Genomic DNA, 27,980 nt, shown 5'->3' on the forward strand with positions numbered 1-27,980 from the left:
TCTGATAGATTTACCGTGTCTAAATAAAAATAAAAAAAAGTTCAAGTTCACCCAACTCTGTTACGTTGGGACTTTTACAAGGATTCATGTTTGTTAACGCCCGCCTAAACACAGGAAATTTCAAACAATAAATGATTGGATTGACCAAACAATTCGCCAAACGAAACATTTTCGTTAAGGAAACCAAAGGTATTGGGAGAGAATGCAGGCGGAAATACGTGAAATAAAAGTGCTATAAATTACAACAGTTGGAAACCAACACACAGGAGAGGTAGTTATCACAATAAGAAAAATTTTGCAGAGTTTTGTGTTCTGTGCAGTTTCATTTTCTCTGTTGTGCACCGTATTTAGAACAGGTACTCTTCGACTGACTCTTCTCCTGATTACGTAACATGATGCACAGATTGTAAATAGACACAAGAGCATGTTTGAGGAGTAAAACGCTGTCCAAGATACTTCTTCTAAGAGGTCGTATACAGACAACAAACACCATGTCACAAAGATAGCCATCATGGCCATCCAAACAACAATTACACTCCAGTCGTAACTTTTCATGCTTAATACTCGATGGCGGAGAGGATAAATCAAAGCATATGCACGCTGCAATGAAATCAGGACGAGGAAAAATATCGACGCAAAAAAAATTATATTTGAAAGTAACGTAAAATGTTTACGTACGTTTTGCTTTTGAACAGTGCTTCCTTTCCAAACTGCCTTCGAATTCTTAAGGTGCCAAGAGCTATTGTTTTTATCGATCCAACCAGAAGATCTGCAATAGCTAAGTTTATGAGAAGGTAGGAGTGGCCCTTTAATTTGGCGCAGTGTTTCTAAAAGAGGTAGATGGTGAAAATGTTCGCAAAGACAACGATCAAAGATACAACAGTTGTAAAAGCTAGGACTACCACTGAAGCCGTTTCCGACATGAGGCCTTTTCTTTCGTTGCTTCCTTTTGTTTTATATCTATCGGAGAAGTTCACTTTACCTTGCTTACCGTCTTTGCTGTTAATAGTTTAGGTAACTTTTCTATCTCAACGCATTCTCTGAGTTTACTTAGAAAGTGCTTGCAGTAACATCGAATGACTTTTAATCCGATGGCATCCCTAATGTAAACTTCTAATCGACATCTGACAATAGAGGCCTTTCTTTGGCATGTGACAATGATGATGATGCAGGTAAATTGATATCACTCCTTGAAATCCTATGCATAAGCTTCAGAAGTATGTGCCGGACAGGTAAATATTGCTTTTTGCGCGGGCTGATGGCCTGGTTTGCAAGTACTACCGGTATTCATCTCCGAGGAGCCCAAGGGGCAAGCTCGCGCGTCAAGAGTTTTACTTCCGACCTTTTTTTAGTATGTCAAAAGAAATAAACGAATTCTACGGATGATGTGTTGTATTTTCTAAACAATTATTTATCTCAGTTTCGATGTGAGTGGTGGATATCTACCTCCACTTCGGTGAATGATTGTTGAATGAATAATCTATACCAAAACACTGCTATCTTAAATTGTTTATGATAAGCACTCCTCAATTAGTTGTTACTGTGCCAAGGTGCTACTTCAGGGCGAAATTGATAAGAGGTATAGAGGAAACATTTATATTTTGAACGGACCGTTCATTATTTATCGCCTTTCGGCTTTTTGGTGATGAGAGTTGAGAGCCACTAAATGTGGCAGTCAAGGCAACCTCGTTCCCAGCCTTCCCTTCCTCGTGACCTTTATGTAAACAGCTCGTCAAAGTAATTTACAATAACTCCAAGCAGGTAATGCATAGATGTCCTTTGCCTCCGGTCCATATGTTCATTATTCATGTGTATGTTTTGTGCCGTCAAACAGCTGCGTCCGAGATATGAATGATGGATGTTATTAGAGAGGCTTTTTTGGCTTCGCTCTCATGCAGGATGTGGAAGCGTGCAATAGCAGGCCCAGACTCTGGATTTGATTAAAATATGAAAAAGGATGATTCCCAATCGCAATTATTAAACTTTCCACTGATCCTATAATTACAAAATAACTGTAGAACCTGTTGACGTTCAAGTTCATCTCAACAAAAGTCAATCTACTTTTGGTTTGTATAACAATCCAATGTATTCTCCAGTTGTAATCTGTGGATGATAAAAAACTCCAAAATTGTCAATCATCCACTGATTTAACGGTGTGCCTTCTTTGCTCACTTCACCCACTTAAATTCAGTTTCCTCTTCATTATTTAACAGTCATTTCTAAAGTTCTTAATTAAAAGATCTATTTTTGGTTTTTTAAACAATCGTGACATGTACTCTCTAATTATAATCTGTAGATGATAAAATAAGCTCCAGAATTGTCAATCATATGTTGATATGAGAGTGTCACAGTGGTTTCTGTGCTTACTTCAGTAACTTGAATTCAGTTTCCCACTCAATACTAATAGTCCTATCTAAAGTTATTAATTTAAAGAGAGCAGTGTAAACATTAAGGGTGGTCAAATTGTCCTTTCCTCGATATCATTTTCCTAGATAAGTTTCACAGCCCCATGAAGTGCGAATGCGTCTCGCTCACTTTCCATGAAAAATCTTGAAAAAAGTGGCAATTCGCTGTGCAGGATTATTCAATTTTTTAGAAGGGATTTTTCAGTGTTGGAGAATGTCTGATACCTCTGATATTGTGATTTTATGCATAATCTGCATTGAGTCCTTGGTTATTTTCATTGGAAATACTTTCACTATATTTGTATTTTGGAATAACCGTAAAAAATTGAAGCGCACCGCCTTTCTTCTCATAAACTTGGCTATTGCAGATCTTCTTGTCGGGCTCATTCAAATGATAACAATGGGAGGATATACCATCATTTTACGACAAATTCAAACCAACAGTACACGAGAAAGCGTTAAATCAAGAGAATGGATTTTAGCCGCGCCACAAGTATTGTCACCGTTTGCATCAATACTTTTCCTTGTGCTCATCTCGCTGGAACGAGCATATGCTCTGATATGGCCGCTCTACCATCGAGTAGCTAGTATCAGAGGCTATATTTACAGCGCCATCTTTACGTGGCTTGCTGCAATAGCTCTTCAGACATTGTATTTGTTTGGTGTGTACTGTAACGTCTTGGATCTTAAACATTTGATGATTGCTCTGTTTTGCATTGAGGCTTTATCCCTGATTTTAATTTGTGTCTGCTATATGACAATACGAGCTAGACTCAGTTCCAACGGATTAACAACAGTTGCAGCCAAGAACAATTCGCTGGAACAGAGCAAGAAACTCTCCAGAACGTTTTTTACTGTGTCAGCTGCCTCTCTTGTCTGTTGGGGTCCGAGTAGCGTTGCTTTCGTAATTTTCCATCTGAGTTCCAAGACATATCCGAATGCAATTATTTATAGTTCTTGTATTCTTTATCTGGGCAACTCTTTGGTGAATCCTTTCATTTACAGTTTTAAATTTCCCATGTTTCGAGAAACTTTACAAAGAATAAGACTAAAGAGGACTTCTAAACAGTATAGAGTCAGTTGAACAGCACAGGCCTTTGAGCTTCTACTTCTCAAAGAAGAAATCGCGGAAACAGAGCTATTTATTGTTCTAAAGAAAGCGAAGTATAGTTCTAGCTGTGTGATTCCTATTCGACCTTTTCATCTCGTTAATATCTAGAAAAATAAAGACGTAGTTGCCTTGCAGATGCTGTGAATCAGAAAAGGAACTATGGTTTAAATATGTAATTGGATTCAAAAAGCCTTTCTCGCCTTTCTGAGAAGCACCTGGCTGTATAGCAGAGAGGTGACGTAAACTCAGGAGCTAAAATCTATGAACTTATTTTTGAGAAGAAGATGAGTATACACTGTGTATAATTTATTTCCCTTCATGTTCACCTATGTGCAATTCATGTACTTGATAAAACCAACTGTCTTTGAAGTTATCATAGTGGATGTACACTATATGGAGTTGCAAATGAAGTCAAGTTTACCTCCTCTAATGTGTTTGGTGAAAAATTCTGCAAAAAATTCCCTTTGCTTACCTTGCGTTTTGAGAATCATAAAAAGCTGCCTATTTATCTTTTTGAAAAGGTCAATTTCATTTTGCTCGATGTGCCAATTGTGGCATATGTTTCGTAATTACTTTTTTCTAAAAGGTAAAACTATTAGTATTGCAATGTTATAAGTTTTTTTTATTAATCCCTTATGTTTACTTTGCGTTGTCTACACTGTGCCATTTTTTTCTCTTGTGTACTCTGCTTATATAAGACACTTCAACTTTTAATCATCTTTTTCAGAGTGAGATCCGTTTACTAAAGGTCTTAAGCAAAATTTTTGCGAGAAATAATGACTGGATCCTGCAGTTTGTATAATTGTATTTGCTTTTTTTCTTTTCTTTCGTTTAATTACATCACAGAAGGGGGCGTATTCCTTCTGATATAAAGTTCTGCCCCATAACTTATGAGCTGTTATTGAAAGTTGGAATCTCCGTGATTACTTTGCCGTTCAAGCATGCCTGACAAAAGCGTCGACGTAATTCACGGCGTTATTTTTCTTGAATCTCTTATTATCTTCTTGGGCAATACTTTCACCGTCTATGTGTTTTGGAAAAACCGAATGAACCTGAAGCGGACCTCCTTTCTTCTCATAAACTTGGCTATTGCAGATCTTCTTGTTGGACTCTGTCAAATAATAACATTAGCACTGTTTTACTTTCTGCATTATATGCAGACCAACAGTACTCTTACTGAGAGTGAATTGATCATAAAACAATGGCTTTTAGTTGTGCCTCAACTATGTTTGCCTTATGCATCAGTTTTCTTCCTTGTGCTTATTTCGATGGAGCGAGCGTATGCTCTGATATGGCCTCTACGCCATCGTGTAGCAAGCTTCAGAGGCTATCTTTACAGCGCCATCTTTGTGTGGGCTGCTACAACAACTCTTGGGGCATTACTCGCGCTAGTTGTAAAATTTGAAATACTGGAAATACACCATTGTATGACTGCATTATCTTGCATAGCTTTTTTCTCCCTAATTGTGATTTGTGCCTGCTATGTGGTAATACGAGCTAGCCGCAGTCCCAATGGATTGGCGACAGTTGCCAACAGGGACAATTTACTGAAACAGAACAAGAAACTCTCCAGGACTTTGTTTACTGTGATAGGTGCCTCTCTTGCCTGTTGGGGTACGAGTAGCGTCGCTTACTTTATTTATTTTCGGTGTTCACGCTGTTATCCTCAAACTGTTCTTTACGGTTTTCATATACTTCATTTGGGAAATTCTTTGATAAATCCCATAATTTATAGTTTTAAGTTTCCCATGTTTCGGCAAACTTTAAAACGAATAAAACTGAAAAAGACTCCTTAACACTGAGTACAGAATCAGTTGAACAATACATGCTTGTGACCTTCAAAGAAGAAATCGCTGTTTATTGAGCAAAAGAGAATAAATTGTCATTCTAGCTGATTCTTATTCGACCTTTCCATCTCGTTAACACTAGAGTGTACTTATGATACAGTCGCCTTATAGATGCTGTGAATCAGGAAAGAAACTATAGATTAAATATGTAATCAGATTCAAAAAGCCTTTCCTGCCTGTCTGAGAGATACCTGCATGGCTGGATAGCTGAAAGGTGACTCAAACATAGCAACTAAAATTCTATGAAATTTTTATTGAGAAGAATATGATAATGCGTTAACTTAGTAAGTGTGCATTGTACATGAATTATTTGCGTTCATGTGCACTTATGTGCAACTCATGTATTTTAATTATTTTAAAATCAGCTGTCATTGAAGTTATTAAAATGAATGCACAATGCAGTTGTTGCAAATGAAGTCAAGTTTGACCCTTTCAATGCTTTTGATGAAAAATATTACAAAATGTTCCTTTGCTTGCTTTTTCTTTGAGAATCATTAAAAAAAGATGCTTACTTATCTTTTGAAAAAGTAAATTTTATTTTGATCAATGAGCCAATTGTGGCATATGCTTCGTGGTTATTTCTTACTAGAAGGTAAAACTACTAGCATTTCAATGTTATAAGTTTGTTATTAATCCCCTCTGTTTACTTTCCGTTGTATACACTACGCAAGATCTTTTCTCTTGTGTACCTTGTTTATATAAAGCACTTCAACTTTTAATCATCTCTCTCAGAGAATGAGATCCGTTTACTAAAGATTTCAATCAAAATTTTTACCAAAAATAATGACTGAAGCCCGCAGCTTCTATAATTGTATTTGCTTTATTTTCTTCTTTCGTTTAACTACATCACATAAAGGGTCGTATTCCTCCCTATACCATGAAAATTCTGCCACACAACTGATGAGCTGTTATTGAAAGTTGGAAATTCCGTCATTACTTTGCAGTTCAAGTATGCCTGATAAAAATTTTGTCGTAATTCATTGCATTATTTTGCTTGAAACTCTTAATATTTTCTTAGGCAATACTTTCACCGTATTTGTGTTTTGGAAAAACCGAAAGAAATTGAAGCGGACCTCCTTTCTTCTCATAAACTTGGCTATTACAGATCTTCTTGTTGGACTCAGTCAAATGATAACAACTGGAGGGTTTTACATCCCGCATCGTATGCAGACTAACACTACGCTTAGTGAGAGTGAATTGAAACAATGGCTTTTAACTGTGCCCCAGCTATGTTCGCCTTTTGCATCAGTTTTCTTCCTTGTGCTTATTTCGATGGAACGAGCATATGATCTGATATGGCCGCCACGCCATCGTATAGCAAGCTTCCGAGGCTATCTTTACAGCGTCATCTTTGTGTGGGCTGCTGCAACAACTCTTGGGGCAATAAGCTTGCTAGTTGTAAACCTTAAAATGCTAGAGGTAGGCAGTTGGTTTGCTGCATTATCTTGCATAGCTGTTTTCTGCCTGATAGTAATATGTGCGTGCTATGTGGCAATACGAGCCAGACTCAGTTCGAATGGACTAGCGACAGTCGCCAACAGGAAAAATTCACTAGAAAAGAACAAGAAACTCTCCAGGACTTTGTTTATTGTGATAGGTGCCTCTCTTGTCTGCTAGTAGTGTGGCGTACTTCATTTTTTATCGTTGTTTCGGTCTTCTTCTTAGACCTCTTCTCTACAGTTTTTTTATTTTTCACTTGGGAAATTCTCTGTTGAATCATATCATTTATAGTTTTAAGTTGACCATGTTTCGAGAAACTTTAAGAACAGTAATAGTACCTAAAACTTCAAAACTAATGAGACTAAAAAGGACTTCTAAGCAGTAGAGAGTCAGCTGAAGAACACAGGCCTTTGAGCTACTAGTTCTGAAAGAAGAAATCGCAGGAGTAGAGCTATTTATTGGGTTAAAGAAAACTAAGTGTCACTCTAACTCATTCTTACCCGACCTTTTCAACCCGGCAGTGAATCAGATAACGAGCGTTTTTTTATCGTGACAGCTGCCTCTCTTGTCTGTTATGGTAAGAACGTAAGTAAAAGCTTTATTTAGAGAGGGTAACACACGACAGTATGACTGGCAAACTAGTGGCCCTCTCTAGGGGTCCGACTAGCGTTGCTTACTTTATTTTTGATCTGAGTTCCAGTTCATATCCGATCGCAGTTATTTACAGTTCATGTTTACATTGCTTATTTGGGCAAGTCTTTGGTGAATCGATCATTTATAGTGTTTAGTTTGCCATGTTTCGAAATTCTTTACAAAGAATGAGGCCTAAAAGGGCTTCTAAAGAGTACAGAGTTGAACAGCACGGGCTCGTGATCTTCTAGTTCTTAAAGAAAAAATCTTGGAAAGGGAGCTATTTTAGGTCTAAAGAGAGCGAGGGTCATTTCTAGCAGAAGTTTTCATGTCAGAGATGCACTACCCCCCGCGTGACTGGAAGTTTCTCAGATAACTCATTTCCACATGAGGTGCGCTGTTGTCTACCAGTTAAGTAAGAACGGAACCAGTGAAGAGCTGTTTCAGAAAGGCCGATCTCGGATAGCTTGCATAACATTATTTGATGGTCTACCGTGTCAAATGCCTTGGTTAGATCGATGAACAAAGCCCCGCAAAGCTTTTCTTGTTCCATGTTTAAGAGCACCTCATCGGCAAATGGGGTCAAAGCTGTTGTAGTTGAGAGACCCTTCAGGAAACCAAACTGTTTGTTGGACAAAAAATGATTGGTAATGAAGTACTGATACAGCTGCAAGTGTACCGCTCTCTCCAAAATCTTACTTAGAGTAGGGAAGATTGAGATGGGGCGGTAGTTGGAAACGTTAGTCCTGTCACCTGACTTAAACAATGCCGTGATTTTCGCGCATTTCCACAATTTGTGAAATTGACTAGTGCGAATTGAAAGATTCAAAAGTTTAACAACAGATGGTGCAACAGTGTGAGCTGAGATTTTAAGAAGTCTCGCGCTAATTTTGTCAAGACCAATCGCTTTATTTGCCTTCAATGTCAAAAGCTGCCCAAGCACAAATGATTGATCCAATTCAGTCAAATCGAACTGGAAAAGCGGGTGTTTTGAAATGGAAGTTAAATTCAAGACGGAAGTCGGTATTCTATTTGCTAGATTTCGACCAATGGAAGCAAAGAAGCTATTAATTGAAGAAGCAATGGATTGGGATGTTATATGCTGAACACCATCAGAGATAATACACTGAATACTTTCTGAAGATGAGTTCTGATTGCATGCTTCGTTCACTGCTTTCCACACCTTTTCTGAGTTACCATTGCTTCCTCGATCATGTCACTGTAATATTTAGACTTGGCAGTACGTACTAAGCCATTAACCTTGTTTCTAAGCTTTGCATGCATTAACCAAAGGCGCACCGAGTTCGATTTTCGCGCCTTTTTATGCTCCCAGTGACGTTCTTTCATAGTATCACTTATTTGACTGTTCATCCATGGAAGAAGTGTTCCCTTGACACGCCTTCGTTTCACTGGTGCGTGTTGATCAGCAACCTCCGAAAACATTTTGTTCCACACAAACAAAGCATCGTCGACGTTGTCCTCGTTCTCAACAATATGCCAGGGAATATCCCTAAGATCCTCATTGAATAAAGTCGGATTGAAATTCTTCTAGAAGCGATACTCGAGTATTCTCGGTTTAGCCTTTGCTGTAATACCAGCTTTAATTATGCAAAATACCAGAAAATGGTCGCTGAGCGGTACCGGATCAACACCAGATTTGACAATGCGGTGTTCATTAGTAGCAAAGAGTAAGTCGATCATAATCCGCGAGGTGTCAGTTATGCGCGTCGGTTCTTTTATTAACTGAGTGAAGTTGTAGACCCCCGAAAAGTTAAGAAGTTCTTGTTTATCTCTTTTTGGCAATTTAGAACTCGTCATCATGTCTGCGTTAAAATCGCCTAGAATTACCACATCCGATTTTTCCAGATCCACAGATGACATACTCTCATGTAGTGAGGAAATAAAGGTCTGAAAGTCAGAATCCGGTGCTCTATAAGCGCAGCAGACGAGTGTTGGCTTGCATTTGTCTTTAATCAACTCGATCCATCGACATTCCTGACCGCCAGTATTAATATCATTCCGCAGGCGAAAAGCCAAACCTTCTCTCACATAGATAGCTACACCACCATATCCCTCTTTAATGCCTGTGCGATCCAGACGAACGCACACGAATCCAGGAAGATTAATTTCTGTGTTGCAAATATTCCCATCCAACCATGTCTCGGATAGAGTTAGAATGTCCACTGTTTTACTGTCGATTCCTTCAAGGCGCAAAGAGTCGGTCTTGGGTACGAGACTTCGAATGTTTAAGTGAGCAATTTTCAGTCCACGAGTGTTCCTTATGTCGTGTAGCGTCTGGTAGCCGGGGTTAGACTCAATATGACCGGCCAGAGCAATCAGGGCTAGGGCGAAACAGGCTCGATGAAAGAGCTTACAAAGCATAACAGCTTTGAGCGAATTACTAAGCTCTTAATCTCCGGACGGATTCCTCGGTTGACGTAAATTACCCGCAATTTCAGTTCTGCAACTCACTTTTGAGACGAAATACACATCACTGTCGTTTAGAAAAGTGCTCTTCTGCAGATATAAGAATTTGTAATTTACGAAAGACACATACATGCAGAGAAATATACAAATGTTCGCAGAGAGCCTGAGTCTGCATTCGACTGCCATGATGTCCTGATCCGAACTGATGTAAATAAACTGATGGGTTATTTTAAATAGACCATTGTACTCATCCTCCACAGAGGCATTAGCCGTTCTCAAGTGGCTGCCTCTAGAGAAAAGACGATTTCAAAGAAGGTGTGTACACGTATACAAATGCATCAATGGCCTAGTTAATCACAATATGGACTTGCGAGACAAGACGTACTTCATAGGCATAATACACGTAACAAAGGCAATTTAAGTATATCACGTGCCAAAAGAAATTGGGGGAAGCAAAGAACACAATATCATACCGTTTCCGATTTTAACTCCCTCAGTCAGACGATCAAAGACTCAAAGAATGTCAATAGTTTTAAACGTAATGTTTTTAAGTTTTAAAATTAATTTTAAAATTAATTTAAAATTTCCCTTGAGGCAAAAGCAACTGGCTGACCTCCCTGGAGTAGGGTGGCCCCAAGTCCAGAGAGCGATGCATCACATTCAACTGTAACGGCTTGTGTGACATCATAAAACTTGAGCACCGGAGCTTCACAAACAAGACTCTTTCTTTTCTGGACAGCTCCATCGTGAACTGGGAGTCTGCACCACTCAGCATCTTTAGTTTCAAGACGACGCAATGGTTCCGATACACTGGACAGGTTTGGGAGGAACTTTGCCAGGTAATTAACCATGCCAAGAAATCTCTTCAGTGATGTCACATCTGTTGGGGTAGGCATGTCCTTAATAGCACGGATCTTGTTTGGATCTGTAACGATACCATCAGCAGTTAGCAAATGACCCATGAAAGGTACTTCGGAGAGGTGGAGGTTGACTTTCTGAGGATTAAGAGTCAGATTCAGGTTGCGGCACCTTTCAAGAAATGCAGTTAAATTCTGATCGTGATCCAGGACTGCATCTACAACTGTGTCTCAAAAACCACACACGAGAAAATGATCAACTATGACCTCCACTCCCTGAAGACCCTCAATTGCTTCATGCATTTTCCGCTGCCATACCTCAGGCGCAGAAGAAATTCCAAACGGCATTCTGAACCAGCGAAATCTGCCAAATAGAGTTTTAAACGTTGTGTAATAACTAGAACTCTCTGACAGCTTCACTTGCCAGAAACCACTTTTTGCATCCATGACACTAACGACCTTTGCCTTGGTGAGTCGCGACGTAAAATCACCCTCCGTAGGTAGTAGGGGTAGTGTGAACGCTTAATAGCAGAGTTCACTTGAAATCTTTGGGGTCCAGGCATACACGGATTGACCCATCTTTTTTTGGCACGGCCAAGACACTTGATACCCAGTTGGTTGGCTCAGTAACGGGTGCAATAATCTGGTTGCTAACCAAGTTTTCCAGCTCTGCCTTCATGGCATCTTTCTTTGGAACAGGCACTCTACGAAGAGGATGTACTACGGGACTTACATCCCTGTGTAATGAAATACTGTATCCACGAGGTAAACAACCAATACCTTGAAATACATCAACAAAGGGTCTGAGCACAGAATCTGTAGTAATACTCTCAGATACCGCAGCTTTCTTTGGAGTAGCAACAACATTGTTAACAGGGGCATGAACACCAGGAACCATGATTTTAACGAGACCCATACTTGTACAAGACTTTAAGCCCAACAAAGGTGTAACCCTTTGATCAACAATGACAAAGTTCAGTTCATTTTTGTTGCCATCATGCTCAACTTTCAGCCTTGCAGAACCCAATGCCTTTCGCTCAGAGTGATCATGCACCACTAGTGTAATATCTTTAGGAATAATGCTAGCTGTTTTAAAATCATTGGTGGCTCTGATGTAACCCTCTAGTGGCAAAAAATTTGCTGATGAGCCTATATCAATCTGGAATGTTATTGAAACAGTGTTATTTAGAGTGACTGGAACAAGAGCCTGATCTTTGCCACCGATGTTAATGATGTCAAGGAAGTTTTCTACATAAATAACATTCACATTCTCAGACTTACCGCGACATTTGACTGAGAAGTGTCCAACTTTCCCACATTTGATCCATGTTTGTCCGGATGCTGGACATAGCTTTCTGTCAAGTGCATGTTTGCCACCGCAGAAGGGACATTCTTTAATTTTGCTGTTAGACGAGGGGTTCCGAGTGGAACTTTTCGGGAGCTTCCCTTTCTCCGATTTCCTCTGTGGCTGAGGTTTGTGTTTCACAGCATTGACATCTTCCTGAGCCGAAGCTTCACCTGCACTTTCCGAGGCTCGCGAATGAGTAACCTGACTAGCCTTGATCATTTTAACGGCTTTATCCAGGTCGAAATCACGCTTTCCAAGGAGCTTTTCCCGAATCCTGTCATCCTTTACTCCAAGAATCAAACGATCGCGAATAAGCGATTCACGGAGCGTTCCAAAACCACAGTTCTCAGAGAGCTTCATCAATGCTGTTATGTAACAATCGAGCGACTCACTCGGCAATTGCTCACGTTTGAAGAAAACAAACCTTTCGTACGTTTCATTCCGAGCAGGAACGCAGCGCTCTTCAAACTTCTCCAAAACTTTGTCGATTTTAAGAGCATGAGACGCTTCCTCTCACTGAAAGGTTTCGTACACTAATGTCCAATCCCTCTTTGCCAACAACGTTTAAGAAAAAAGCAACACGAACTTCATCCGCCTTCCTATGAATGCCAGCTGCTAATTCATAGAATTTCCACTCTCGGCGAAACAATTTCCAGTTTTCACCTTGGTGCAAACGGTCGGATAGATTCAGCGGAGCAGGAGCTTTGGCAGTCGTGGTGGCCATGTTGTATAAGAATTGAACGCAGACTATAACCTTTTCCGCCGGCTACCAACCGCGAACAAATCGTTGAAAATTTTCAGGAAACGTAGCAGTAACTGTCAACTCCGAAAACGGGTTAAAATCTCACTGTTGACACCATGTTATGTTTGTAGGGACACAGCAAACAACTCAGGTAAATGAAACAACAACATAGTTTTTAATAGTCCATGAACGAGTCGAGCACGAGGAAGCGCGCCGGGTCACATAACCATGACGTCAATAACAATGACAGTATAACATTCAAGTCATCTTCGCCAAAAGTAACTAAATTTAAAATCATTGGTTTGTACAGAAAAGTTGTTACTGAAATTTTCTATTGGAAGAAAACTCATCAATGTTCGTCGTGTTTTCTATGAAAAAGTAAATAATGCTAAAACGCTTTTGTGGACCATTGCAGCTTCAAGTGATCAGTATCATCTCTGGCGGTTGGACAAATACTCGAGTTTTATTGAAAGCAGAGTCTCGGTACATCATTGGAGGTTTGTGGAGTACTATTTTCATTAAAACAGAGTTTTAATTTGATCCTACTCTTCTTAAACCATTTGCATCTGTGTTTTAAAGAAACTGAGAAAAGTGGCAGTTTGAATGCTTTGGGAAAAGACAGTTAAGCTGAATAACGGCCTCCAAAATGGAAGTGTTTTTAGAATATTACAGGGTATCGGGTAAATTTTATCGTGACACGTCCAAAATCCTTCAAACTTTTAACAATGAAGACAGTTAAGACAGTAATGCCGACAAAGTTCTCATTTCACTTAATTAATCCATCTTCCGGGTCAGCTATTATATTTCAGTTCTAAGTCAACAAATCCTCAGTGTGAATGCAGATGTTTTTCTTAGAACATTCGTGCCACTCTCCTAACCAATCAGATGAAACTTGGTCTACAAGTTGAGTAAAGAGGCAATTTACAACACCTTTTTGGAAACTTTATTTCACAAAAGAAAATACTATTACACAAAGGATTTCGCCAAACTGTTAGCTACGCAATAACTCTTTATGCAGAACGGAAATGATTTTTTTCAGCTAAATAAGAATTTTTTAACAACCAATGCTTAATTCAACCGACAATCTCAAGAAACCAGTGGGAAATGAGAGTGAAAACAAATAAAGTTTCGAACTTACAGATAAGTCTTGGCATCTGGTTGGTTTGGGGGGGTGGCGCAAGAAATATATGTACGTTTATACTGAGGATATGTTGACTTTGAATGACATTAGCGGACCGAGAGATTAATTCAGTTGAGTGAAATGACTGTTCAGTACAAACTAATGGTTTCCAATGTGGTTGTACCCATGGCCAGAGTAAGCGAATTTTCTATACTTATATCGGTTCATTAAAAGTAATACTAGTCTACAAAAGAGTTTAAGAACTATTTTTACTTTGTATAGGAAACTACGACAAATTCAGTAACCAACCAGATGCTCGCACAAAAAGTAATATTCACTTGTGTGGTATATGCTTATGAAGTTCAGTATGCTTAGGAAGTCAAGGAGTGATTTACCTGCAAACCAGCCAATCAGCCCGCACGAAAAGTAATATTCACTTGTGTGGTATATGCTTATGAAGTTCAGTATGCTTAGGAAGTCAAGGAGTGATTTACCTGTAAACCAGCCAATCAGCCCGCACGAAAAGTAATATTCACTTGTGTGGTATATGCTTATGAAGTTCAGTATGCTTAGGAAGTCAAGGAGTGATTTACCTGCAAACCAGCCAATCAGCCCGCACGAAAAGTAATATTCACTTGTGTGGTATATGCTTATGAAGTTCAGTATGCTTAGGAAGTCAAGGAGTGATTTACCTGCAAACCAGCCAATCAGCCCGCACGAAAAGTAATATTCACTTGTGTGGTATATGCTTATGAAGTTCAGTATGCTTAGGAAGTCAAGGAGTGATTTACCTGCATTATTATTGTCACATGCCAAGGAAAGGCCTCTATTGTCAGATGTCGATTAGAAATTAATGAATTTATACTAGGGATGCCATTGGATTAAAAATCATTTGATGTTACCGCAAGCACTTTCTAAGTAAGGCATCGGCACCTACAGCCAGCCACTTCAGCGAATGCGTTGAGAAGGAAAAGTTACCGAAATTATTACCAGTAATGATGGTAAGGAAGGCAAAGTGAACTTTTCCAATAGATACTTCTGATTTACTCCATCCTTACTATGATAATGAACATGTTTTGGAAAAACTACAACCACTGAGTGAACCTTAAACCTTTCTTTTAAGGGTGACTGTTGAGTACAGATTTTTCATTGTCAATTAAAACAGAAGGAAGCAACGAAAGAAAAGGCTTCATGTCGGACACGGCTTCAGTGGTAGTCCAAGCTTTTACAACTGTTGTATCTTTGATCATTGTCTCCGCGAACCTTTTCACCATCTACGTGTTTTGGAAACACTGCGCAAAATTAAAGGGTCACTCCTATCTTCTCATAAACCTAGCTATTGCAGATCTTCTGGTTGGATCGATAGAAACAATAGCTCTTGGTACCTCCAGAATTCCAAGGCAGTTTGGAAAGGAAGCAATGTTCAAAAACAAAACGTATGTAAACATTTTACGTTACCTTCAAGTATCATCTTTCTTTGCGTCGATATTTTTCCTTGTGTGGATTTCATTGGAGCGTACATATGCTTTGATTTACCCTCTCCGCCATCGAGTATTTAAAAGCATGAAAAGTTACCACTGGAGTGCAGTTGTTGCTTGGATGGCCATGATGACTATCTTTGTGACATGGTGTTTGTTGTCTGTATACGACCTCTTAGAAGAAGTATCTTGGACAGCGTTTTACTCCTCAATCATGCTCTTGTGTCTATTTACAATATGTGCATCATGTTACGTAATCAGGAGGGGAATCAGTCGAAGAGTACCTGTTCTAAATACGGTGCGCAACAGAAAAAATGGAACTGAACAGAACACAAAACTCTCTAAGATTTTGTTTATTTTGACAACTACCTCTCTTGTGTGTTGGTCTCCAACTGTTGTAACTTATAACATTTATTTCCCGTGTTTCCGCCTGCATTCTCTCCCAACCCCTTTTGGTTTCCTTAACGAAAATGTTTCGTTTGGGGAATTCTTTGGTCAATCCAATCATTTATTGTTTGAAATTTCCTTTGTTGAGGCCGGCGTTAACAAACCTCGTAAAAACAAACCTCGTAAAAACAAACCTCGTAAAAACAAACCTCGTAAAAACAAACCTCGTAAAAACAAACCTCGTAAAAACAAACCTCGTAAAAACAAACCTCGTAAAAACAAACCTCGTAAAAACAAACCTCGTAAAAGCAAACCTCGTAAAAACAAACCGCGTAAAAACAAACCTCGTAAAAACAAACCTCGTAAAAACAAACCGCGTAAAAGCAAACCTCGTAAAAACAAACCGCGTAAAAACAAACCGCGTAAAAACAAACCTCGAAAAAACAAACCGCGTAAAAACAAACCTCGTAAAAACAAACCTCGTAAAAACAAACCGCGTAAAAACAAACCTCGTAAAAACAAACCTCGTAAAAACAAACCTCGTAAAAACAAACCGCGTAAAAACAAACCTCATAAAAACAAACCTCATAAAAACAAACCTCGTAAAAACAAACCTCGTAAAAAGTCCCAACGTAACAGAGTTGGGTGAAGCGAAGTGTTAAGAATAGTCGCCTTACAACAAAGCTGCTTGCTTGACTCAAAGTTCCGAAGACAGATTTTTTTTCAAAACAATCTCATCTGAAAGTTCAGGCTGCATGAGCTACAGTCATAAATTTGATTTAATCTCTGGAAATCTTCATCTCACTCCTAATCTCTTTTAGGAAATTAAAAGTGTTACATAATTACTGATTACTGGTAGCACATGAGGGAACTCCAGAGGGCGCTATAAGAAGTGTCATATATCATATTATGCATACCGTTTTATATATATCAGAATCGCATAGCTTAAGGTAAACACGCGCTCTGATTGGTCGATACGTCAACCGGAAGAGAGGGTATTTAGCGTGGAATCGCACTAATGCATAAAGCGATATCGCTGACGTGAGTCGCGAGCAAAAAATATTGTTACGAACGTAAAAACGTAAATGCAACTAGTGCTACGAAAATATGAACAAATATGAACAAATTTATAGAAAACGAATGTCTTCCAAATTTTGAATTGAAATTAAAATTTTTAGAAAATTGGAGGAAACCACTCACGCTCAAAAGTACGAGAAAACGCATAGAAAAAAAATCAAAATGCCAGAGACGAGGGAAGAAAGCCAAACGACAGTTCTTGCCGAGGAAAACCAGACAAGCGTTACGAAAGAAAACCAAGCAGGTATCAATGCCAAAAAAGGTCAAGCATCTTTTCCGGAAATACAAACCATTGTTGCCTATACAGATGACGAACTAGCCTCTTTTAGAGACAACATGGTTTCAAAAAACACTAAAAGAAGTACAAGAACATCCGTACGCAGTTTGCAGTCTTGGTTCAAGGAAAAACACAGCAAACAAATTAATCGCGATGCAATTTCGAAGGAAGATGCACTGCAGCCCCTCAAGCTCTTCTTTCTAGAGATGAGGAGACGACAAAAGAAAACAAAGGAAAAGAATATGAACCAGGAACATTACAAACTTACCGCAATGGTTTACGAAGGTACTTTCTGGAGCGTCCATGTCCACCGGCAATAGATAACTTCGACTTCGAAAAATCGCGTCAGCCATTGAGTTCGAAGAAGTTTCAACGATGCTATCCATGACGAAAAAAGATTTGAAGCAAAAGGGTCTTGGTAACAAACCAAATGCCGCTCAACCAGTTGAAACAGAAGACGTTGAAAAGATGTGGTCGTCAGGTGCAATCGGCCTTCAAAATCCCCGCTCTCTTCTCCATCTGGTCTGGTGGAACAATATCACACACCTCGGAATGAGAGGATTTAAAGAACAACATGATTGTCAACTAAGTGATTTCACCGTGACAGAGCAGTACATCGAATACAAAGAGCGACAAACCAAGAACCGCCAGGGAGACGAACCGACTGCGACAAAACGGGCGAGAAAGTAAAACAACAAGATTACGAGGATGGATGGTGGAGAGCGAGATCCGCACAGAGAATTTATCGAGTACGTTGGTCACCGTTCGAAGGGTGATAACGTTCTTGGAAATTTCTACCTGAGTCCAATCGAGAGCCCAAAATCCAATGTCTGGTACAAGATGGTTTCAATTGGTAGAAATCCAGTGGCAAAACAAATGCAGAGTATTGCGTCCATCGCCTCCCTCGACGGCAAATTCACAAATTCGAGTGGTCGCAAAACAGTCATCCAAGCGCTCCAAGATGATTTCGACCCACTGGAGATATCAAAGCTCACTGGCCACGCAAATCCGGAATCCATATCCAGCTACAGCCATAATCCTCTGGAAAAACAGCGGCGAATGTCGAATAATTTGGCCGGTTTCAACCCAAGCACGACAACTACCAACGGCTATTCACGTCGTGCTTTACGGGAGATTGTTGTCAAAAGCTCAGCCACGCCAAGCAACACAGCAGCTACTATGTTTACTTGGTTTTGTCTGCCGGTCGACCAATCTCCAGATTTTTACTGAAATCTCCCGATTTTTTTTACATCAGTCTCCAGATTGTTGGTGTTTTGAGGTTGAGAGGTCTGCAGCAGCTACCAGTGACCTTGGCAGCAATGCCAGTTGTTCTGGTTACGTGATAGTAAGCAGTTGGCGGGATGTTTACTGGAGTAACTTTTAATAATTCTCCAGTAAATATTTCCATAAACTTTCAGTCCAGCATTGACACCAGCGAGCGACTCCCTGCAATGAAAGAAAAACAGTTAAAATTGTGACTTTTAACATTTTTTGAACTGTTTTTCGTTAGAGTTTACGGAGAAATTCCAGTCTTAAGCCTTGGTCAAACGACGCATGATAGTCGATAATAGTTGATTCTCTTCAAACTATCATCAATTAGTATATACTAAAACAGTGGATAGCGTTGAAGGCGCGCTCTGATTGGCTAGTCAAACTCCGAATATCCTTTGCTATTTACCTTCGTGCAACTCGGGAAAAAATGGCGTCCCGGTTTGCATCCGTGACAAGCGAAGAAATCACTCAAATTAACGACGGTGGTGTATATTACCTCACTGTTTTAGTATATACTAGAACAACTATTCACCTCAGTGTCGGTGGTTAGCGGTGGATATTTACCGAGCCGCGAAGCGGCGAGGTAAAATATCCACCCCTAACCACCTCCACTTTGGTGAATAGTTGTTAACTATCACCAACTATCATTCGCATGGTCAAACGGCTAAAAAAGTTGGTGATAGTTGATGATAGTTCAGCGGCAGTCGTGCGAGTAAAGTCACGCGAGCAGCTAGTTCCAGGCTCTTTCCGCGTAAAATGTGAACACTAACATGGCTTCGCGTGAGAAAAACAAAATTGCTGAAGTATGAATTTATCACGAAGAAAGAGGGCGGCAGCTTGCTTACTAGTAACCGATTTGTTGGAGGAGTGTACGGAGGATGAATCTGGAGAGCGTTGGTGGAAGAGAGGACGGACAAAGGAATGGGTTAAAAGGAGAAACGAAAGGAAGATGTTGAAATTGGTGGAAGAATTGCGAGTGGAGGACACTGCCGCTTACGAGGAAATGTTGCGGATGAACTTTGAAACCTTTCAGGAAATATTGACCGCTATCGGGCCTGAGATTAAACCGGGCCATTTTAAACGAGCCCGCCGATTTTCGGGGAAAACAGCTGACCAAAAACTATCATAAACTATCATACGCGTGGTCAAACGAGAAAAACTACCATCGACTAGCATGAAGAATTTGAACAAGCTCAAAATGAATGATAGTTGGTGATAGTCGATGATAATGCATGATAGTTGGTGGTCAAACTGAAGCGCGCGCTTCAAGTATCATCGACTATCATCAACTATCATCGACTATCATGCACCGTTTGACCAAGGCTTTAATCATTATATTTCGAATACACATTTTTTTATAACTGTAAAGCACTTACTGGTTTTTTGTAGATCTTGCGTTGATACCGGAACGCTTGAAATTTCCATTTCGCTTGAGGGTTTGACCATTCAGTTGTTGATTGTCGGCACCACATTTTGCCAAGTTGAGTGGTAGCAGGCAAATCTCTGTCTTAAATAACTCCGTATTTTGTACTTTCAGTTTTTTTGCTGAAGATTGTAAAATGTGAGGCACTGCTTTCTCCACGAGTTTGAAATAAAAGTGGTTTTCATTCTAAAAATATCTTGTTCCCTCTATTCGCTAGATATTGACACCTGACTTTGAAAGGGTTTGCATTGTTTGCACACTGGCGTGGCGCACAAAAATACAAAACATCTGGTTTCGCCCAGTGATTTGGTGGCTTTAGCTATGCGATTCAAGAAAAATTCACGAGGTAAAATTAAAATTGTCGACGGTTCAAACGTGAGCGACTTACCTTGCTTTCCATTCCCTTAACAATGACAGTTCTGACAGTTGACTTTAAAATGGCTTTCTTAAGGGGCGCGTACCGGATAAAAACAAACTATAATATTGCCGTTTTAATTTCTTGTTTTCTTTTTTTTATTCAGTTATGCGATTCAAGAAAAATTCACTGCCTGACTCGTGAATTCCACGTTAAATTTCACTTGAAAAACTAATATCGCACGAATCGGTTTTTCGCGTGAAATTTAACGTGGAATTCACTCGTCAGGCAGGGAATTTTTCTATAGTATGCATTGGAGTCAGGTTGTTGTGGTGTATTGCGTTCATTTTTTGTGTTTCCATTGACTAAGTCGTAATACTCAAGTGTCAGATAGCGAAGCTACTCTTATTTCCCCACTAAATTGTTCAATTCGAAACCTATTGTATAGAAACCTCAAATGAAGAACATCCAGTCGAAATCGATGTTATCAAAATTGTAATTATGTTATCTATTGGATTCAGGTCACAAATTAAACCATACCAAAGGTTCTCTAAGTTTGCCTGAGGAATTGATGTTATTATTAAAATTGTATTCCCTGATAACTCCTTTAATTTTGTCGTAATTTCCTCGGCGAAATAAAAATATTTCTTAAAGTCTTATGTAGACTAGTAATACTTTTAATGAACCGATATAAGTATAGAAAATCCTCCAACTCTGGCCATGGGTATAACCAAATTGGAAACCATTAGTTTGTACAGAACAATCATTTCACTCAAATAATTCATCTCTCGGTCCACTAATGTCATTCAAAGTCAACGGATTCTGTAATGTATGTAAATCCAGATACGAGATCAGTTACAAACCTGCAGTTCTTTGTCGTTCTTTATTATCCTCGATCGGCCCGTTCAGCGCTTCACAAGCGGAATACTCAGCCTATACTTACTCGACTCAAACAACCGTGCCACCGCAACAGTTAAGCTCGATAAACTTTAAATCAACTCCACAAAAGGACGAGAAAAACGAAAGGCAAAGCAAAACAAAGCAAAGCTTAAAATTTCGTGACTGACTGCGAAAACTAAAAAACCACGTGACCAACGAAAACGATGAAATACATTAAAATAATAACTATTGGTGGGAAAAGACACGACAGATTCTGAGTATGAACAAACACATTTTTCTCGCACTGCCCCCCCCCCCCAACCGACCAGATGCCAAGATTTTTCTGCAAGTTCAAAACTTTGTTTGTTTTCACTTTCATTTCCCACTGGTTTCTTGTTGAGATTGTCGGTTGAATTAAGCACTGGTTGTTCATGGCATTAAGCTGAAAAAATATAATTTTCGTTCTGCATAAAGAGTTATCATGGTGTAGCTGACAGTTTGGCCAAATCCTTTTGTGTAATTGTGTTGTCTTTTATGAGTCAAAGTTTTCAAAAAGGTGTTGTAAATTGCCTCCTTACTCAATTTGTAGACCAAGCTTTATCTGGTTGGTTGGGAGAGAGGCATGAGTGTCTTATGAAAAACATCCGCATTCACTCTGAGGATTTGTTGACTTAGAAATATAGTTATAGTTGCCCGGAGTATAGATTAATTGAGTGAAAAGAGAACTTTGTCGACATTATAGTCTTTACTGTCTTCATTGTTCAAAGTTTGAAAGATTTTGGATATGTCACGATAAAATTTACCCGATACCCTTAAGGCTCTGTAATATTCTAAAAACAATTCCCCTGATTTCGGAGGCTTTTATTCAGCTTAACGGTCTTTGCCTAAAGCATTGAAACTGCCACTTTTCCTCAGTTTGTTTAAAACACAACTGCAGGTGTTTAAAGAAGAGTACGATCAAATTAAAACTCTGTTTTAATAAAAATATTACTCTGCAAACCTCCAATGGTATACCGAGACTCTGTTTTCAATTAAGACTCGACAAAAGACCAACTGGAGATGAAATCACTTTAAGCTGCAATGGTTCACAAAAGTGTTTTAGCATTATTTACTTTTTCATAGAAAACACGACGAATATTGATAAGTTTTCTTAGATTAAAAAATTTCAGTAACCTAATTTTTGAGCGGATGTTGCGTAAACGACTTTTCTGTACAAACTTATGATTTTAAATTTAGTTACCTGTGGCGAAGATGACGCGAGGCACTTTCCATACTTTTGAGACTCTGGAAAGCTTAGAATTCTCATAACATCAATTCCATTTGGATGTTTCAAATTGGACACCTTAGGGGAAAAAGACAATCTTTGCTTTGGTTTCACTCGTTCAACTTATACTTTAATACTGCGACTTAGTCCACTGGATCACAGAAAATACATCAGATAAACTTCAACAACCAGTAGATACCTCATGTGGCCATTACTCGGTATGTTCCTCGTGAACGCTACCTTGGTGATTATGCAACACATTTCTTCAGAGAGAGAACAAGATTTCGAAAGACTAAGTCAACTTTATGGATGTAGATCATTTAGTCTGAACGACGGTTTGGGCGAGATCAGTTTTGAAAAAGAACCGGTTGTCGGAAGCAGTAACTGACTCAGTTTTCGACAGCATCATGAAAGTCATTATCAAAGTCAATCAAGCGAGGAGCTTTTTTCATAGTCGAGTATTAGTTTTGCCTAACTCTGTAACGTTGGGATCTTTTACAAGGATTTATGCTTTTCAACGCTCGTCTAAACATGGAAAGCTTAAAACAATAAATGATTGGATTGACCCAAGAATTCGCCAAACGAAAACATGAGGACAAGTTAAACAGAGAACTTGGGAGACAACGTCGCCTGAACAGAAAATAAATGCTATAAACTACAACACTTGGGAACCAACATACAAGAGAAGCAGCTATCACAATGAACAAAGTATTGTTAAGTTTTGTGTTCTGCTCAGTTCCACTTTTTTGGTTGTGAACCGTGTTAAGAACAGGAACACTTCGACTGAGTCCTCTCCTGATTATATAACATGATGCACAGATTACAGCAAAGGACAAGAACGTGACTGAAGAGTAGACAACTGTCCAAAGTGCATCATTCAAGAGGTGGTACCCAGATAGTAAACACCATGTCACAAAAATGACTATTACGGCCATCCAGACAAAGATGGAACTCCAGAGGTAACTTTTCATGCTTAATACTCGATGGCGGAGAGGGCGAATCAAGGCATATGCACGCTCCAATGAAATCAGCACGAGGAAAAATATCGACGCAAAAAAAGATGATATTTGCGATAAACGTAAAATAGGTTCGAACGGCGTTCCTTTGATTAGAGACTCCTTTCCAAGCTTCCTTGGAATATCGGAGGTGGCAAGAACTATTGCTTCTATCGATCCAACCAGAAGATCTGCAAAAGCCAAGTTTTTGAGAAGAAAGCATTGTCTACTTAATCTGGTGCGGTGTTTCCAAAACACTTGGATGGTGAAAATATTCGAGATGATAATGACCAATGATTCAATAATTGTAACAGCTAGGACTACCACTGAAGCCGTGTCGGACATGACACCTTTTTTTTCGTTGTTTTTCCAGTTTTTTTCTGGCACTGAAAAATCTCTATGCAGCAGTCACATTTAAAAGAATAAAATAGGATTACCACTTCTGCTCAGTTTGTTCAAAGTATAAACAAGGCTGCGACTGCACCTGTTTTAAGGAGCGCATAATCAAATTAAAACTGTTTTAATACAAATACCACTCTGTAAACGTCCAATGGTGTACCGAGATTCTGGTTTCAATTAAGACCCGACAAAAAGGTATTTGGCATCACTTTATGAGGATGACATCAATTTAAGCTGCACTGGTCTACAAAAACGTTTTAGTATTATTTTAATTTTCCCATATAAAACACGACAAAGATTGGCGAGTTTTCTATGCTACAATTAAAATTTTAGTAACACAATTTTGGATGGGATGTTCTCTAAGTTACTCTTCTGCACAATTTTGATTACGTCAGTTTATCTGGATGTTCGTTTCATGACTTTTCTGCACGACGGATGTTACTAAAACTGGTAACGGGGAACGGGGAACGGGGAACGGGGAACGGGGAACGAGGAACGGGGAACGGGGAACGGGGAACGGGGAACGGGGAACGGGGAACGGGAAACGGGAAACGGGGAACGGGGAACGGGGAACGGGGAACGGGAAACGGGAAACGGGGAACGGGGAACGGGGAACGAGAAATGAGGAACGGGGAACGAGAATTGAGGAACGGGGAACGGCGAACGGGGAACGGCGAACGGCGAACGGCGAACGGTGTACAGCGGTAACCCGCCTGAGAATTCAAAATGGCGGAGTAAAGGGAACTAAAAGGGTCTGGCAACTAGTTTTGAGTGCGTGCTCTTCGAACGCGATCGTCGGAGCAAAAAGAAAGCATGGACGGTAAGTGTAGGTTTTATTGAAGGATTTTACTTTGAAATGTCGAGTGTCTCATAAATTTAGTTTTTGTCTGGCATACATTGCAGGTTGCATAGAAATCAAATCCTTGGAGAGGTGAGTATCTTACAATTCATGCACAACATTTGAACAATCAACTCAGAACTACAAGCTCGCGGCATTTATTCTTATATTCATAGAGTAATTTTACTGCAAGGTAATGAGGTTTACCTCCAATATCTTCACCGTTACAACCTAGCAAAGTCAATACTGTTGTCAAGCAAACAGCTGAATGAGTTTCACGCCCATTATGGGAATCACTTTCTCTTGAATATGATCAATGCAGTGTAAATATTATTAAGCATTAGCATGAATGTGAATTCATACACCTACATTCTTCAAGACATAACTGATGTTTTCCTGTTAAATTAAATGTTATTAAAAGTTCTGTCAATGTTTGATTTCTCTATTGTTTACATGAAAGTTTATGGGTCGATACAAAGATATGTTACTGATTTTATTTTGCGGTAAGGTAAGCAGATATCTGCATGTAGTAATTTTAATAACTAGGCTGGTTATTACGTTTCTTAGCTCATTTCTGTTAATCTAAGATACTTCCTCCTTGCTACTTATCTGCAAAAAATGCTGTTGGGCAACGCAAATAACCAACATACTCAAACTCTGCCAAAAGATGCAGATTTCAGGAAGGAAAAACAAAGAGAGACGTCAGAACAAATGGTGACAGCCATTGCAGAAACGTTGACTTCGAATTCTCGCCTCGGAATACTAGGCTTCGTGGCTTCGCCTGGGCAATAGTTAAATAAAAGCGAGTCATCTAATTTCGCTGCAAGCGGCGACCTAGCGATAAAATCAGTGTTTGTAAACGTCGTTTACTCCGCCATTTTGAATTCACAGGTGGGTTACCGCTGTACACCCGTTCCCCGTTCGCCTTTCCCCATTCCCCGTTACTAATTTTAGTAACATCCCTGCACGACAGGTTCCAATTTGGACACCTTTAGGGAAATTAAGAGAACCAATGTAGAGATAAGTAATCCAAAAAATAAATAAATAAATAAAAAGGCAATATTAAATAAATCGATAATCGACCAAGTTTGGTATTAATTTTAATAACAGATGTATCAAAAAATGGTAAACCATTCTTAATCAAAATGATGCCACAAATACTATACAATTTATACCGAGGTGGTGAGTTTAAAAATATACTAAGAAATTGCAAGATAATTTTAAATATCTGTACATTACATACCTTAACCCGCAAAGCACAAAGCAAAAAGTCAGATGAAACTGGCTTGAGATGGGCAATTTTGATGTCCGTGATAACTTAAAAGACAAGCATTTAAAGGTTGACGCGCTGGAGCAACTCTCAATTCCGTATCAAAAGTAATCTGTTCGAAAGGGGATTCTTTACAGAAAAATCTGGAATAATACCTCACTCACATCAGCAAAACCCATTTAGTCAAACCGTGTTTAACTGAATTAAAATCAGAAATCGAGAACTAAAAAAACTGAATTTTCCATAGGCTTCAAGAAGTCATTAACCTTTACTATCAATGTGCTAAAATTTGAAGGCGTAAAACATCGATTTAGGCAGCTTTTAAGAAGAAAACAACAATTTTAAACCATGTTTAACAAAATAGCTTTAAAAGATGTTTCAACTTTAGCGTAAATGGGGTTTTTGGGTTTGGACAGGACAGGAATCTCCCTTCGTGAATATACACTGCACTTCTTTCAGCCCGCTTATTAACTGCCATCATTCAAATGTTCTGCAACGATTTTCAGGGCTTGAATTTGATTAAGCTGCACATGTTATGTATGCGAGACTTAAAAAAAAAGAAATAGCGTTTCCCAGAGGGTAAAAAAGATAGCGAACAATTTAGTCACAGAAAAGTGAATTACGAGAAAAGTCAAAAGTTTGACGAGAAATCCTCTTCAATGAGCCTACACCTGGCTATTTGATTCAAAGCATACTTGGGCTCGAATTGAACTCGCGATGGATTTCCATGTGGATCAATAAGTGCATTCATGTAATTTAGACTAGAGCTTTGTGTCTATGGCTCCATCCAAACTAAGACAGGCAAATTTGAGAACGGCGTTTCCGCGCTGAATACGCAGCATTTATTGGAATACTTTTGAAAAAAAAAAAAAAAAAAAAGAAAATGAAAATCGCGGCAAACCCAAAACGCACTGCGCCACGTCTCGCCGTCAGGATACGTCACTATTTGTAAGAAATATTTGTGCGATACTGCAGATTGTTGCAGAAGCGATATTAGACAGACCAAATACCCTGTTCTTGTGACTGTAAAGGACAGCGGCAGTTTGAAAAAGGAATAAGAAAAAGTACGGTTACAAATTCCTTCACCCCAGAAATTGGTACTTCCCATTCAGAGCTAAACTCTCTCAGACAAATTGAAATATAAAATATTTGTTCCTAGAATCATAATAAAAATATGCGAACAAATTGTCGCCTTCACACCGTAGCACTGTGTGTGGGCGTCGGATAATCTAACGAGTCCTCTTCTGGATGTTCGTCTGTCTCCTCCAGGCGCTCCGAGGTTGCCATTGGAGAACCCAAGTTGGGTATCATGGCAGCCAGTATAAGGGCCAGGCAGTCGGCTACTTGTGTGTTGGGTGCACAAGCGAGAGCAGGATTATGTCCGTCCTCGTCTTCGGCTAGTAAATTGGCCCCTCTTGCTATGAGCTCCTGTACAACAGGTACCAAGCCATTCCTTGCGGATAAGTGTAAGGGTCTGTGGGAGCATAAGATGAAAACATTTGGTTACTGATGCGTGTTTCAGATTTCAGGTAATGTGCCACTCAAGCCTAAAGAGGAAAGGGCAGGGGTTGCAAGGTCTACATCAGTCTTAAAAAAAATAGCTTCCGAAGATTAAAACTGTTACAGAATTTACGAGAGTCCTGCGTCCTTCATTCATGGACGGGACGAGGGACAAGAGATATGGCTCATAAAGTTAGGGAAAAGAGAGATAAGATATGTAGGATAGGGACGAAATAAAAGGGATAAGGAACGCAAAATAGTTGAAGAGGGAAAGCGGATGAGGGGTACGAGCTAAGAGAAAGGAAACTTGGATGAAAAATGCAGAATGAAGAAAGAGACATTAAACATGGATGAGGAGAGAAGTGATTTTACAAATGCAATGAAAATCTGACGTCGACCTCAAAACATTGTGAAGGGATGGATGACAAAATCTTGATGAATCTTGATGAATCAATGTCTTGATGATCAGTATCTTGATGAATTACTCTGAAATAAATTGTTTACCAACTTACAGCTTAAAATACACAAAGCGGTGCTGGCACTCAATCAGTATTTATTGAGGACTTCGAAGAGTTCAGTTGCAAGTATTTTAACAATATCGAAAATCATCGAAACCGTAAAATGTTTGTCTGAGCGGGT

At 39.3% G+C, this 27,980-nt stretch overlaps 5 protein-coding genes, 1 long non-coding RNA gene and 2 pseudogenes across 6 annotated transcripts in view; 4 read left to right on the plus strand and 4 right to left on the minus strand.

Annotated features, from left to right (window-relative positions):
• The window catches only part of LOC148718604 (uncharacterized), a 1,041-nt pseudogene extending 118 nt beyond the window's left edge, over positions 1-923 (minus strand).
• A 1,190-nt stretch (positions 924-2,113) lies between these two features.
• On the plus strand, positions 2,114-3,864 carry LOC148718605 (uncharacterized). Its single transcript, XM_088741751.1, has one exon. It carries the CDS (start codon positions 2,620-2,622, stop codon positions 3,487-3,489), a length of 870 nt encoding a protein of 289 aa, XP_088597877.1. The 5' UTR covers positions 2,114-2,619; the 3' UTR covers positions 3,490-3,864.
• A 174-nt stretch (positions 3,865-4,038) lies between these two features.
• Positions 4,039-5,762, plus strand: LOC148718606 (lysophosphatidic acid receptor 3-like). Its single transcript, XM_088742049.1, has one exon. It carries the CDS (start codon positions 4,458-4,460, stop codon positions 5,310-5,312), a length of 855 nt encoding a protein of 284 aa, XP_088598175.1. The 5' UTR covers positions 4,039-4,457; the 3' UTR covers positions 5,313-5,762.
• A 102-nt stretch (positions 5,763-5,864) lies between these two features.
• Positions 5,865-7,662, plus strand: LOC148718607 (sphingosine 1-phosphate receptor 1-like; annotated as a pseudogene).
• A 7,160-nt stretch (positions 7,663-14,822) lies between these two features.
• Positions 14,823-16,441, plus strand: LOC148718608 (uncharacterized). The gene has a single exon (XM_088741568.1). It carries the CDS (start codon positions 15,119-15,121, stop codon positions 16,439-16,441), a length of 1,323 nt encoding a protein of 440 aa, XP_088597694.1. The 5' UTR covers positions 14,823-15,118.
• Positions 16,442-16,898: 457 nt separating this feature from the next.
• Positions 16,899-20,543, minus strand: LOC148718609 (uncharacterized). The gene is made up of 2 exons (XR_015994273.1): positions 19,795-20,543; positions 16,899-18,592 (listed from the first exon to the last, which is right to left on the minus strand). It is a non-coding gene; the product is annotated as an uncharacterized LOC148718609 (long non-coding RNA).
• Positions 20,544-22,032: 1,489 nt separating this feature from the next.
• On the minus strand, positions 22,033-23,807 carry LOC148718610 (histamine H2 receptor-like). Its single transcript, XM_088739882.1, has one exon. It carries the CDS (start codon positions 23,677-23,679, stop codon positions 22,801-22,803), a length of 879 nt encoding a protein of 292 aa, XP_088596008.1. The 5' UTR covers positions 23,680-23,807; the 3' UTR covers positions 22,033-22,800.
• Positions 23,808-25,654: 1,847 nt separating this feature from the next.
• LOC111334764 (uncharacterized) overlaps positions 25,655-27,980 on the minus strand; it is a 30,714-nt gene continuing 28,388 nt past the window's right edge. Inside the window, exon 33 of the mRNA XM_022940573.2 lies at positions 25,655-27,315. Within this exon, the coding sequence (XP_022796308.2) occupies positions 27,036-27,315 (280 nt within the window). The 3' untranslated portion in view covers positions 25,655-27,035. The remainder of the gene's footprint in view (positions 27,316-27,980) is intronic.

This window comes from Stylophora pistillata, chromosome 12 (assembly GCF_964205215.1).
Source record: "Stylophora pistillata chromosome 12, jaStyPist1.2, whole genome shotgun sequence".
Taxonomy (NCBI): Eukaryota; Metazoa; Cnidaria; class Anthozoa; order Scleractinia; family Pocilloporidae; genus Stylophora; species Stylophora pistillata.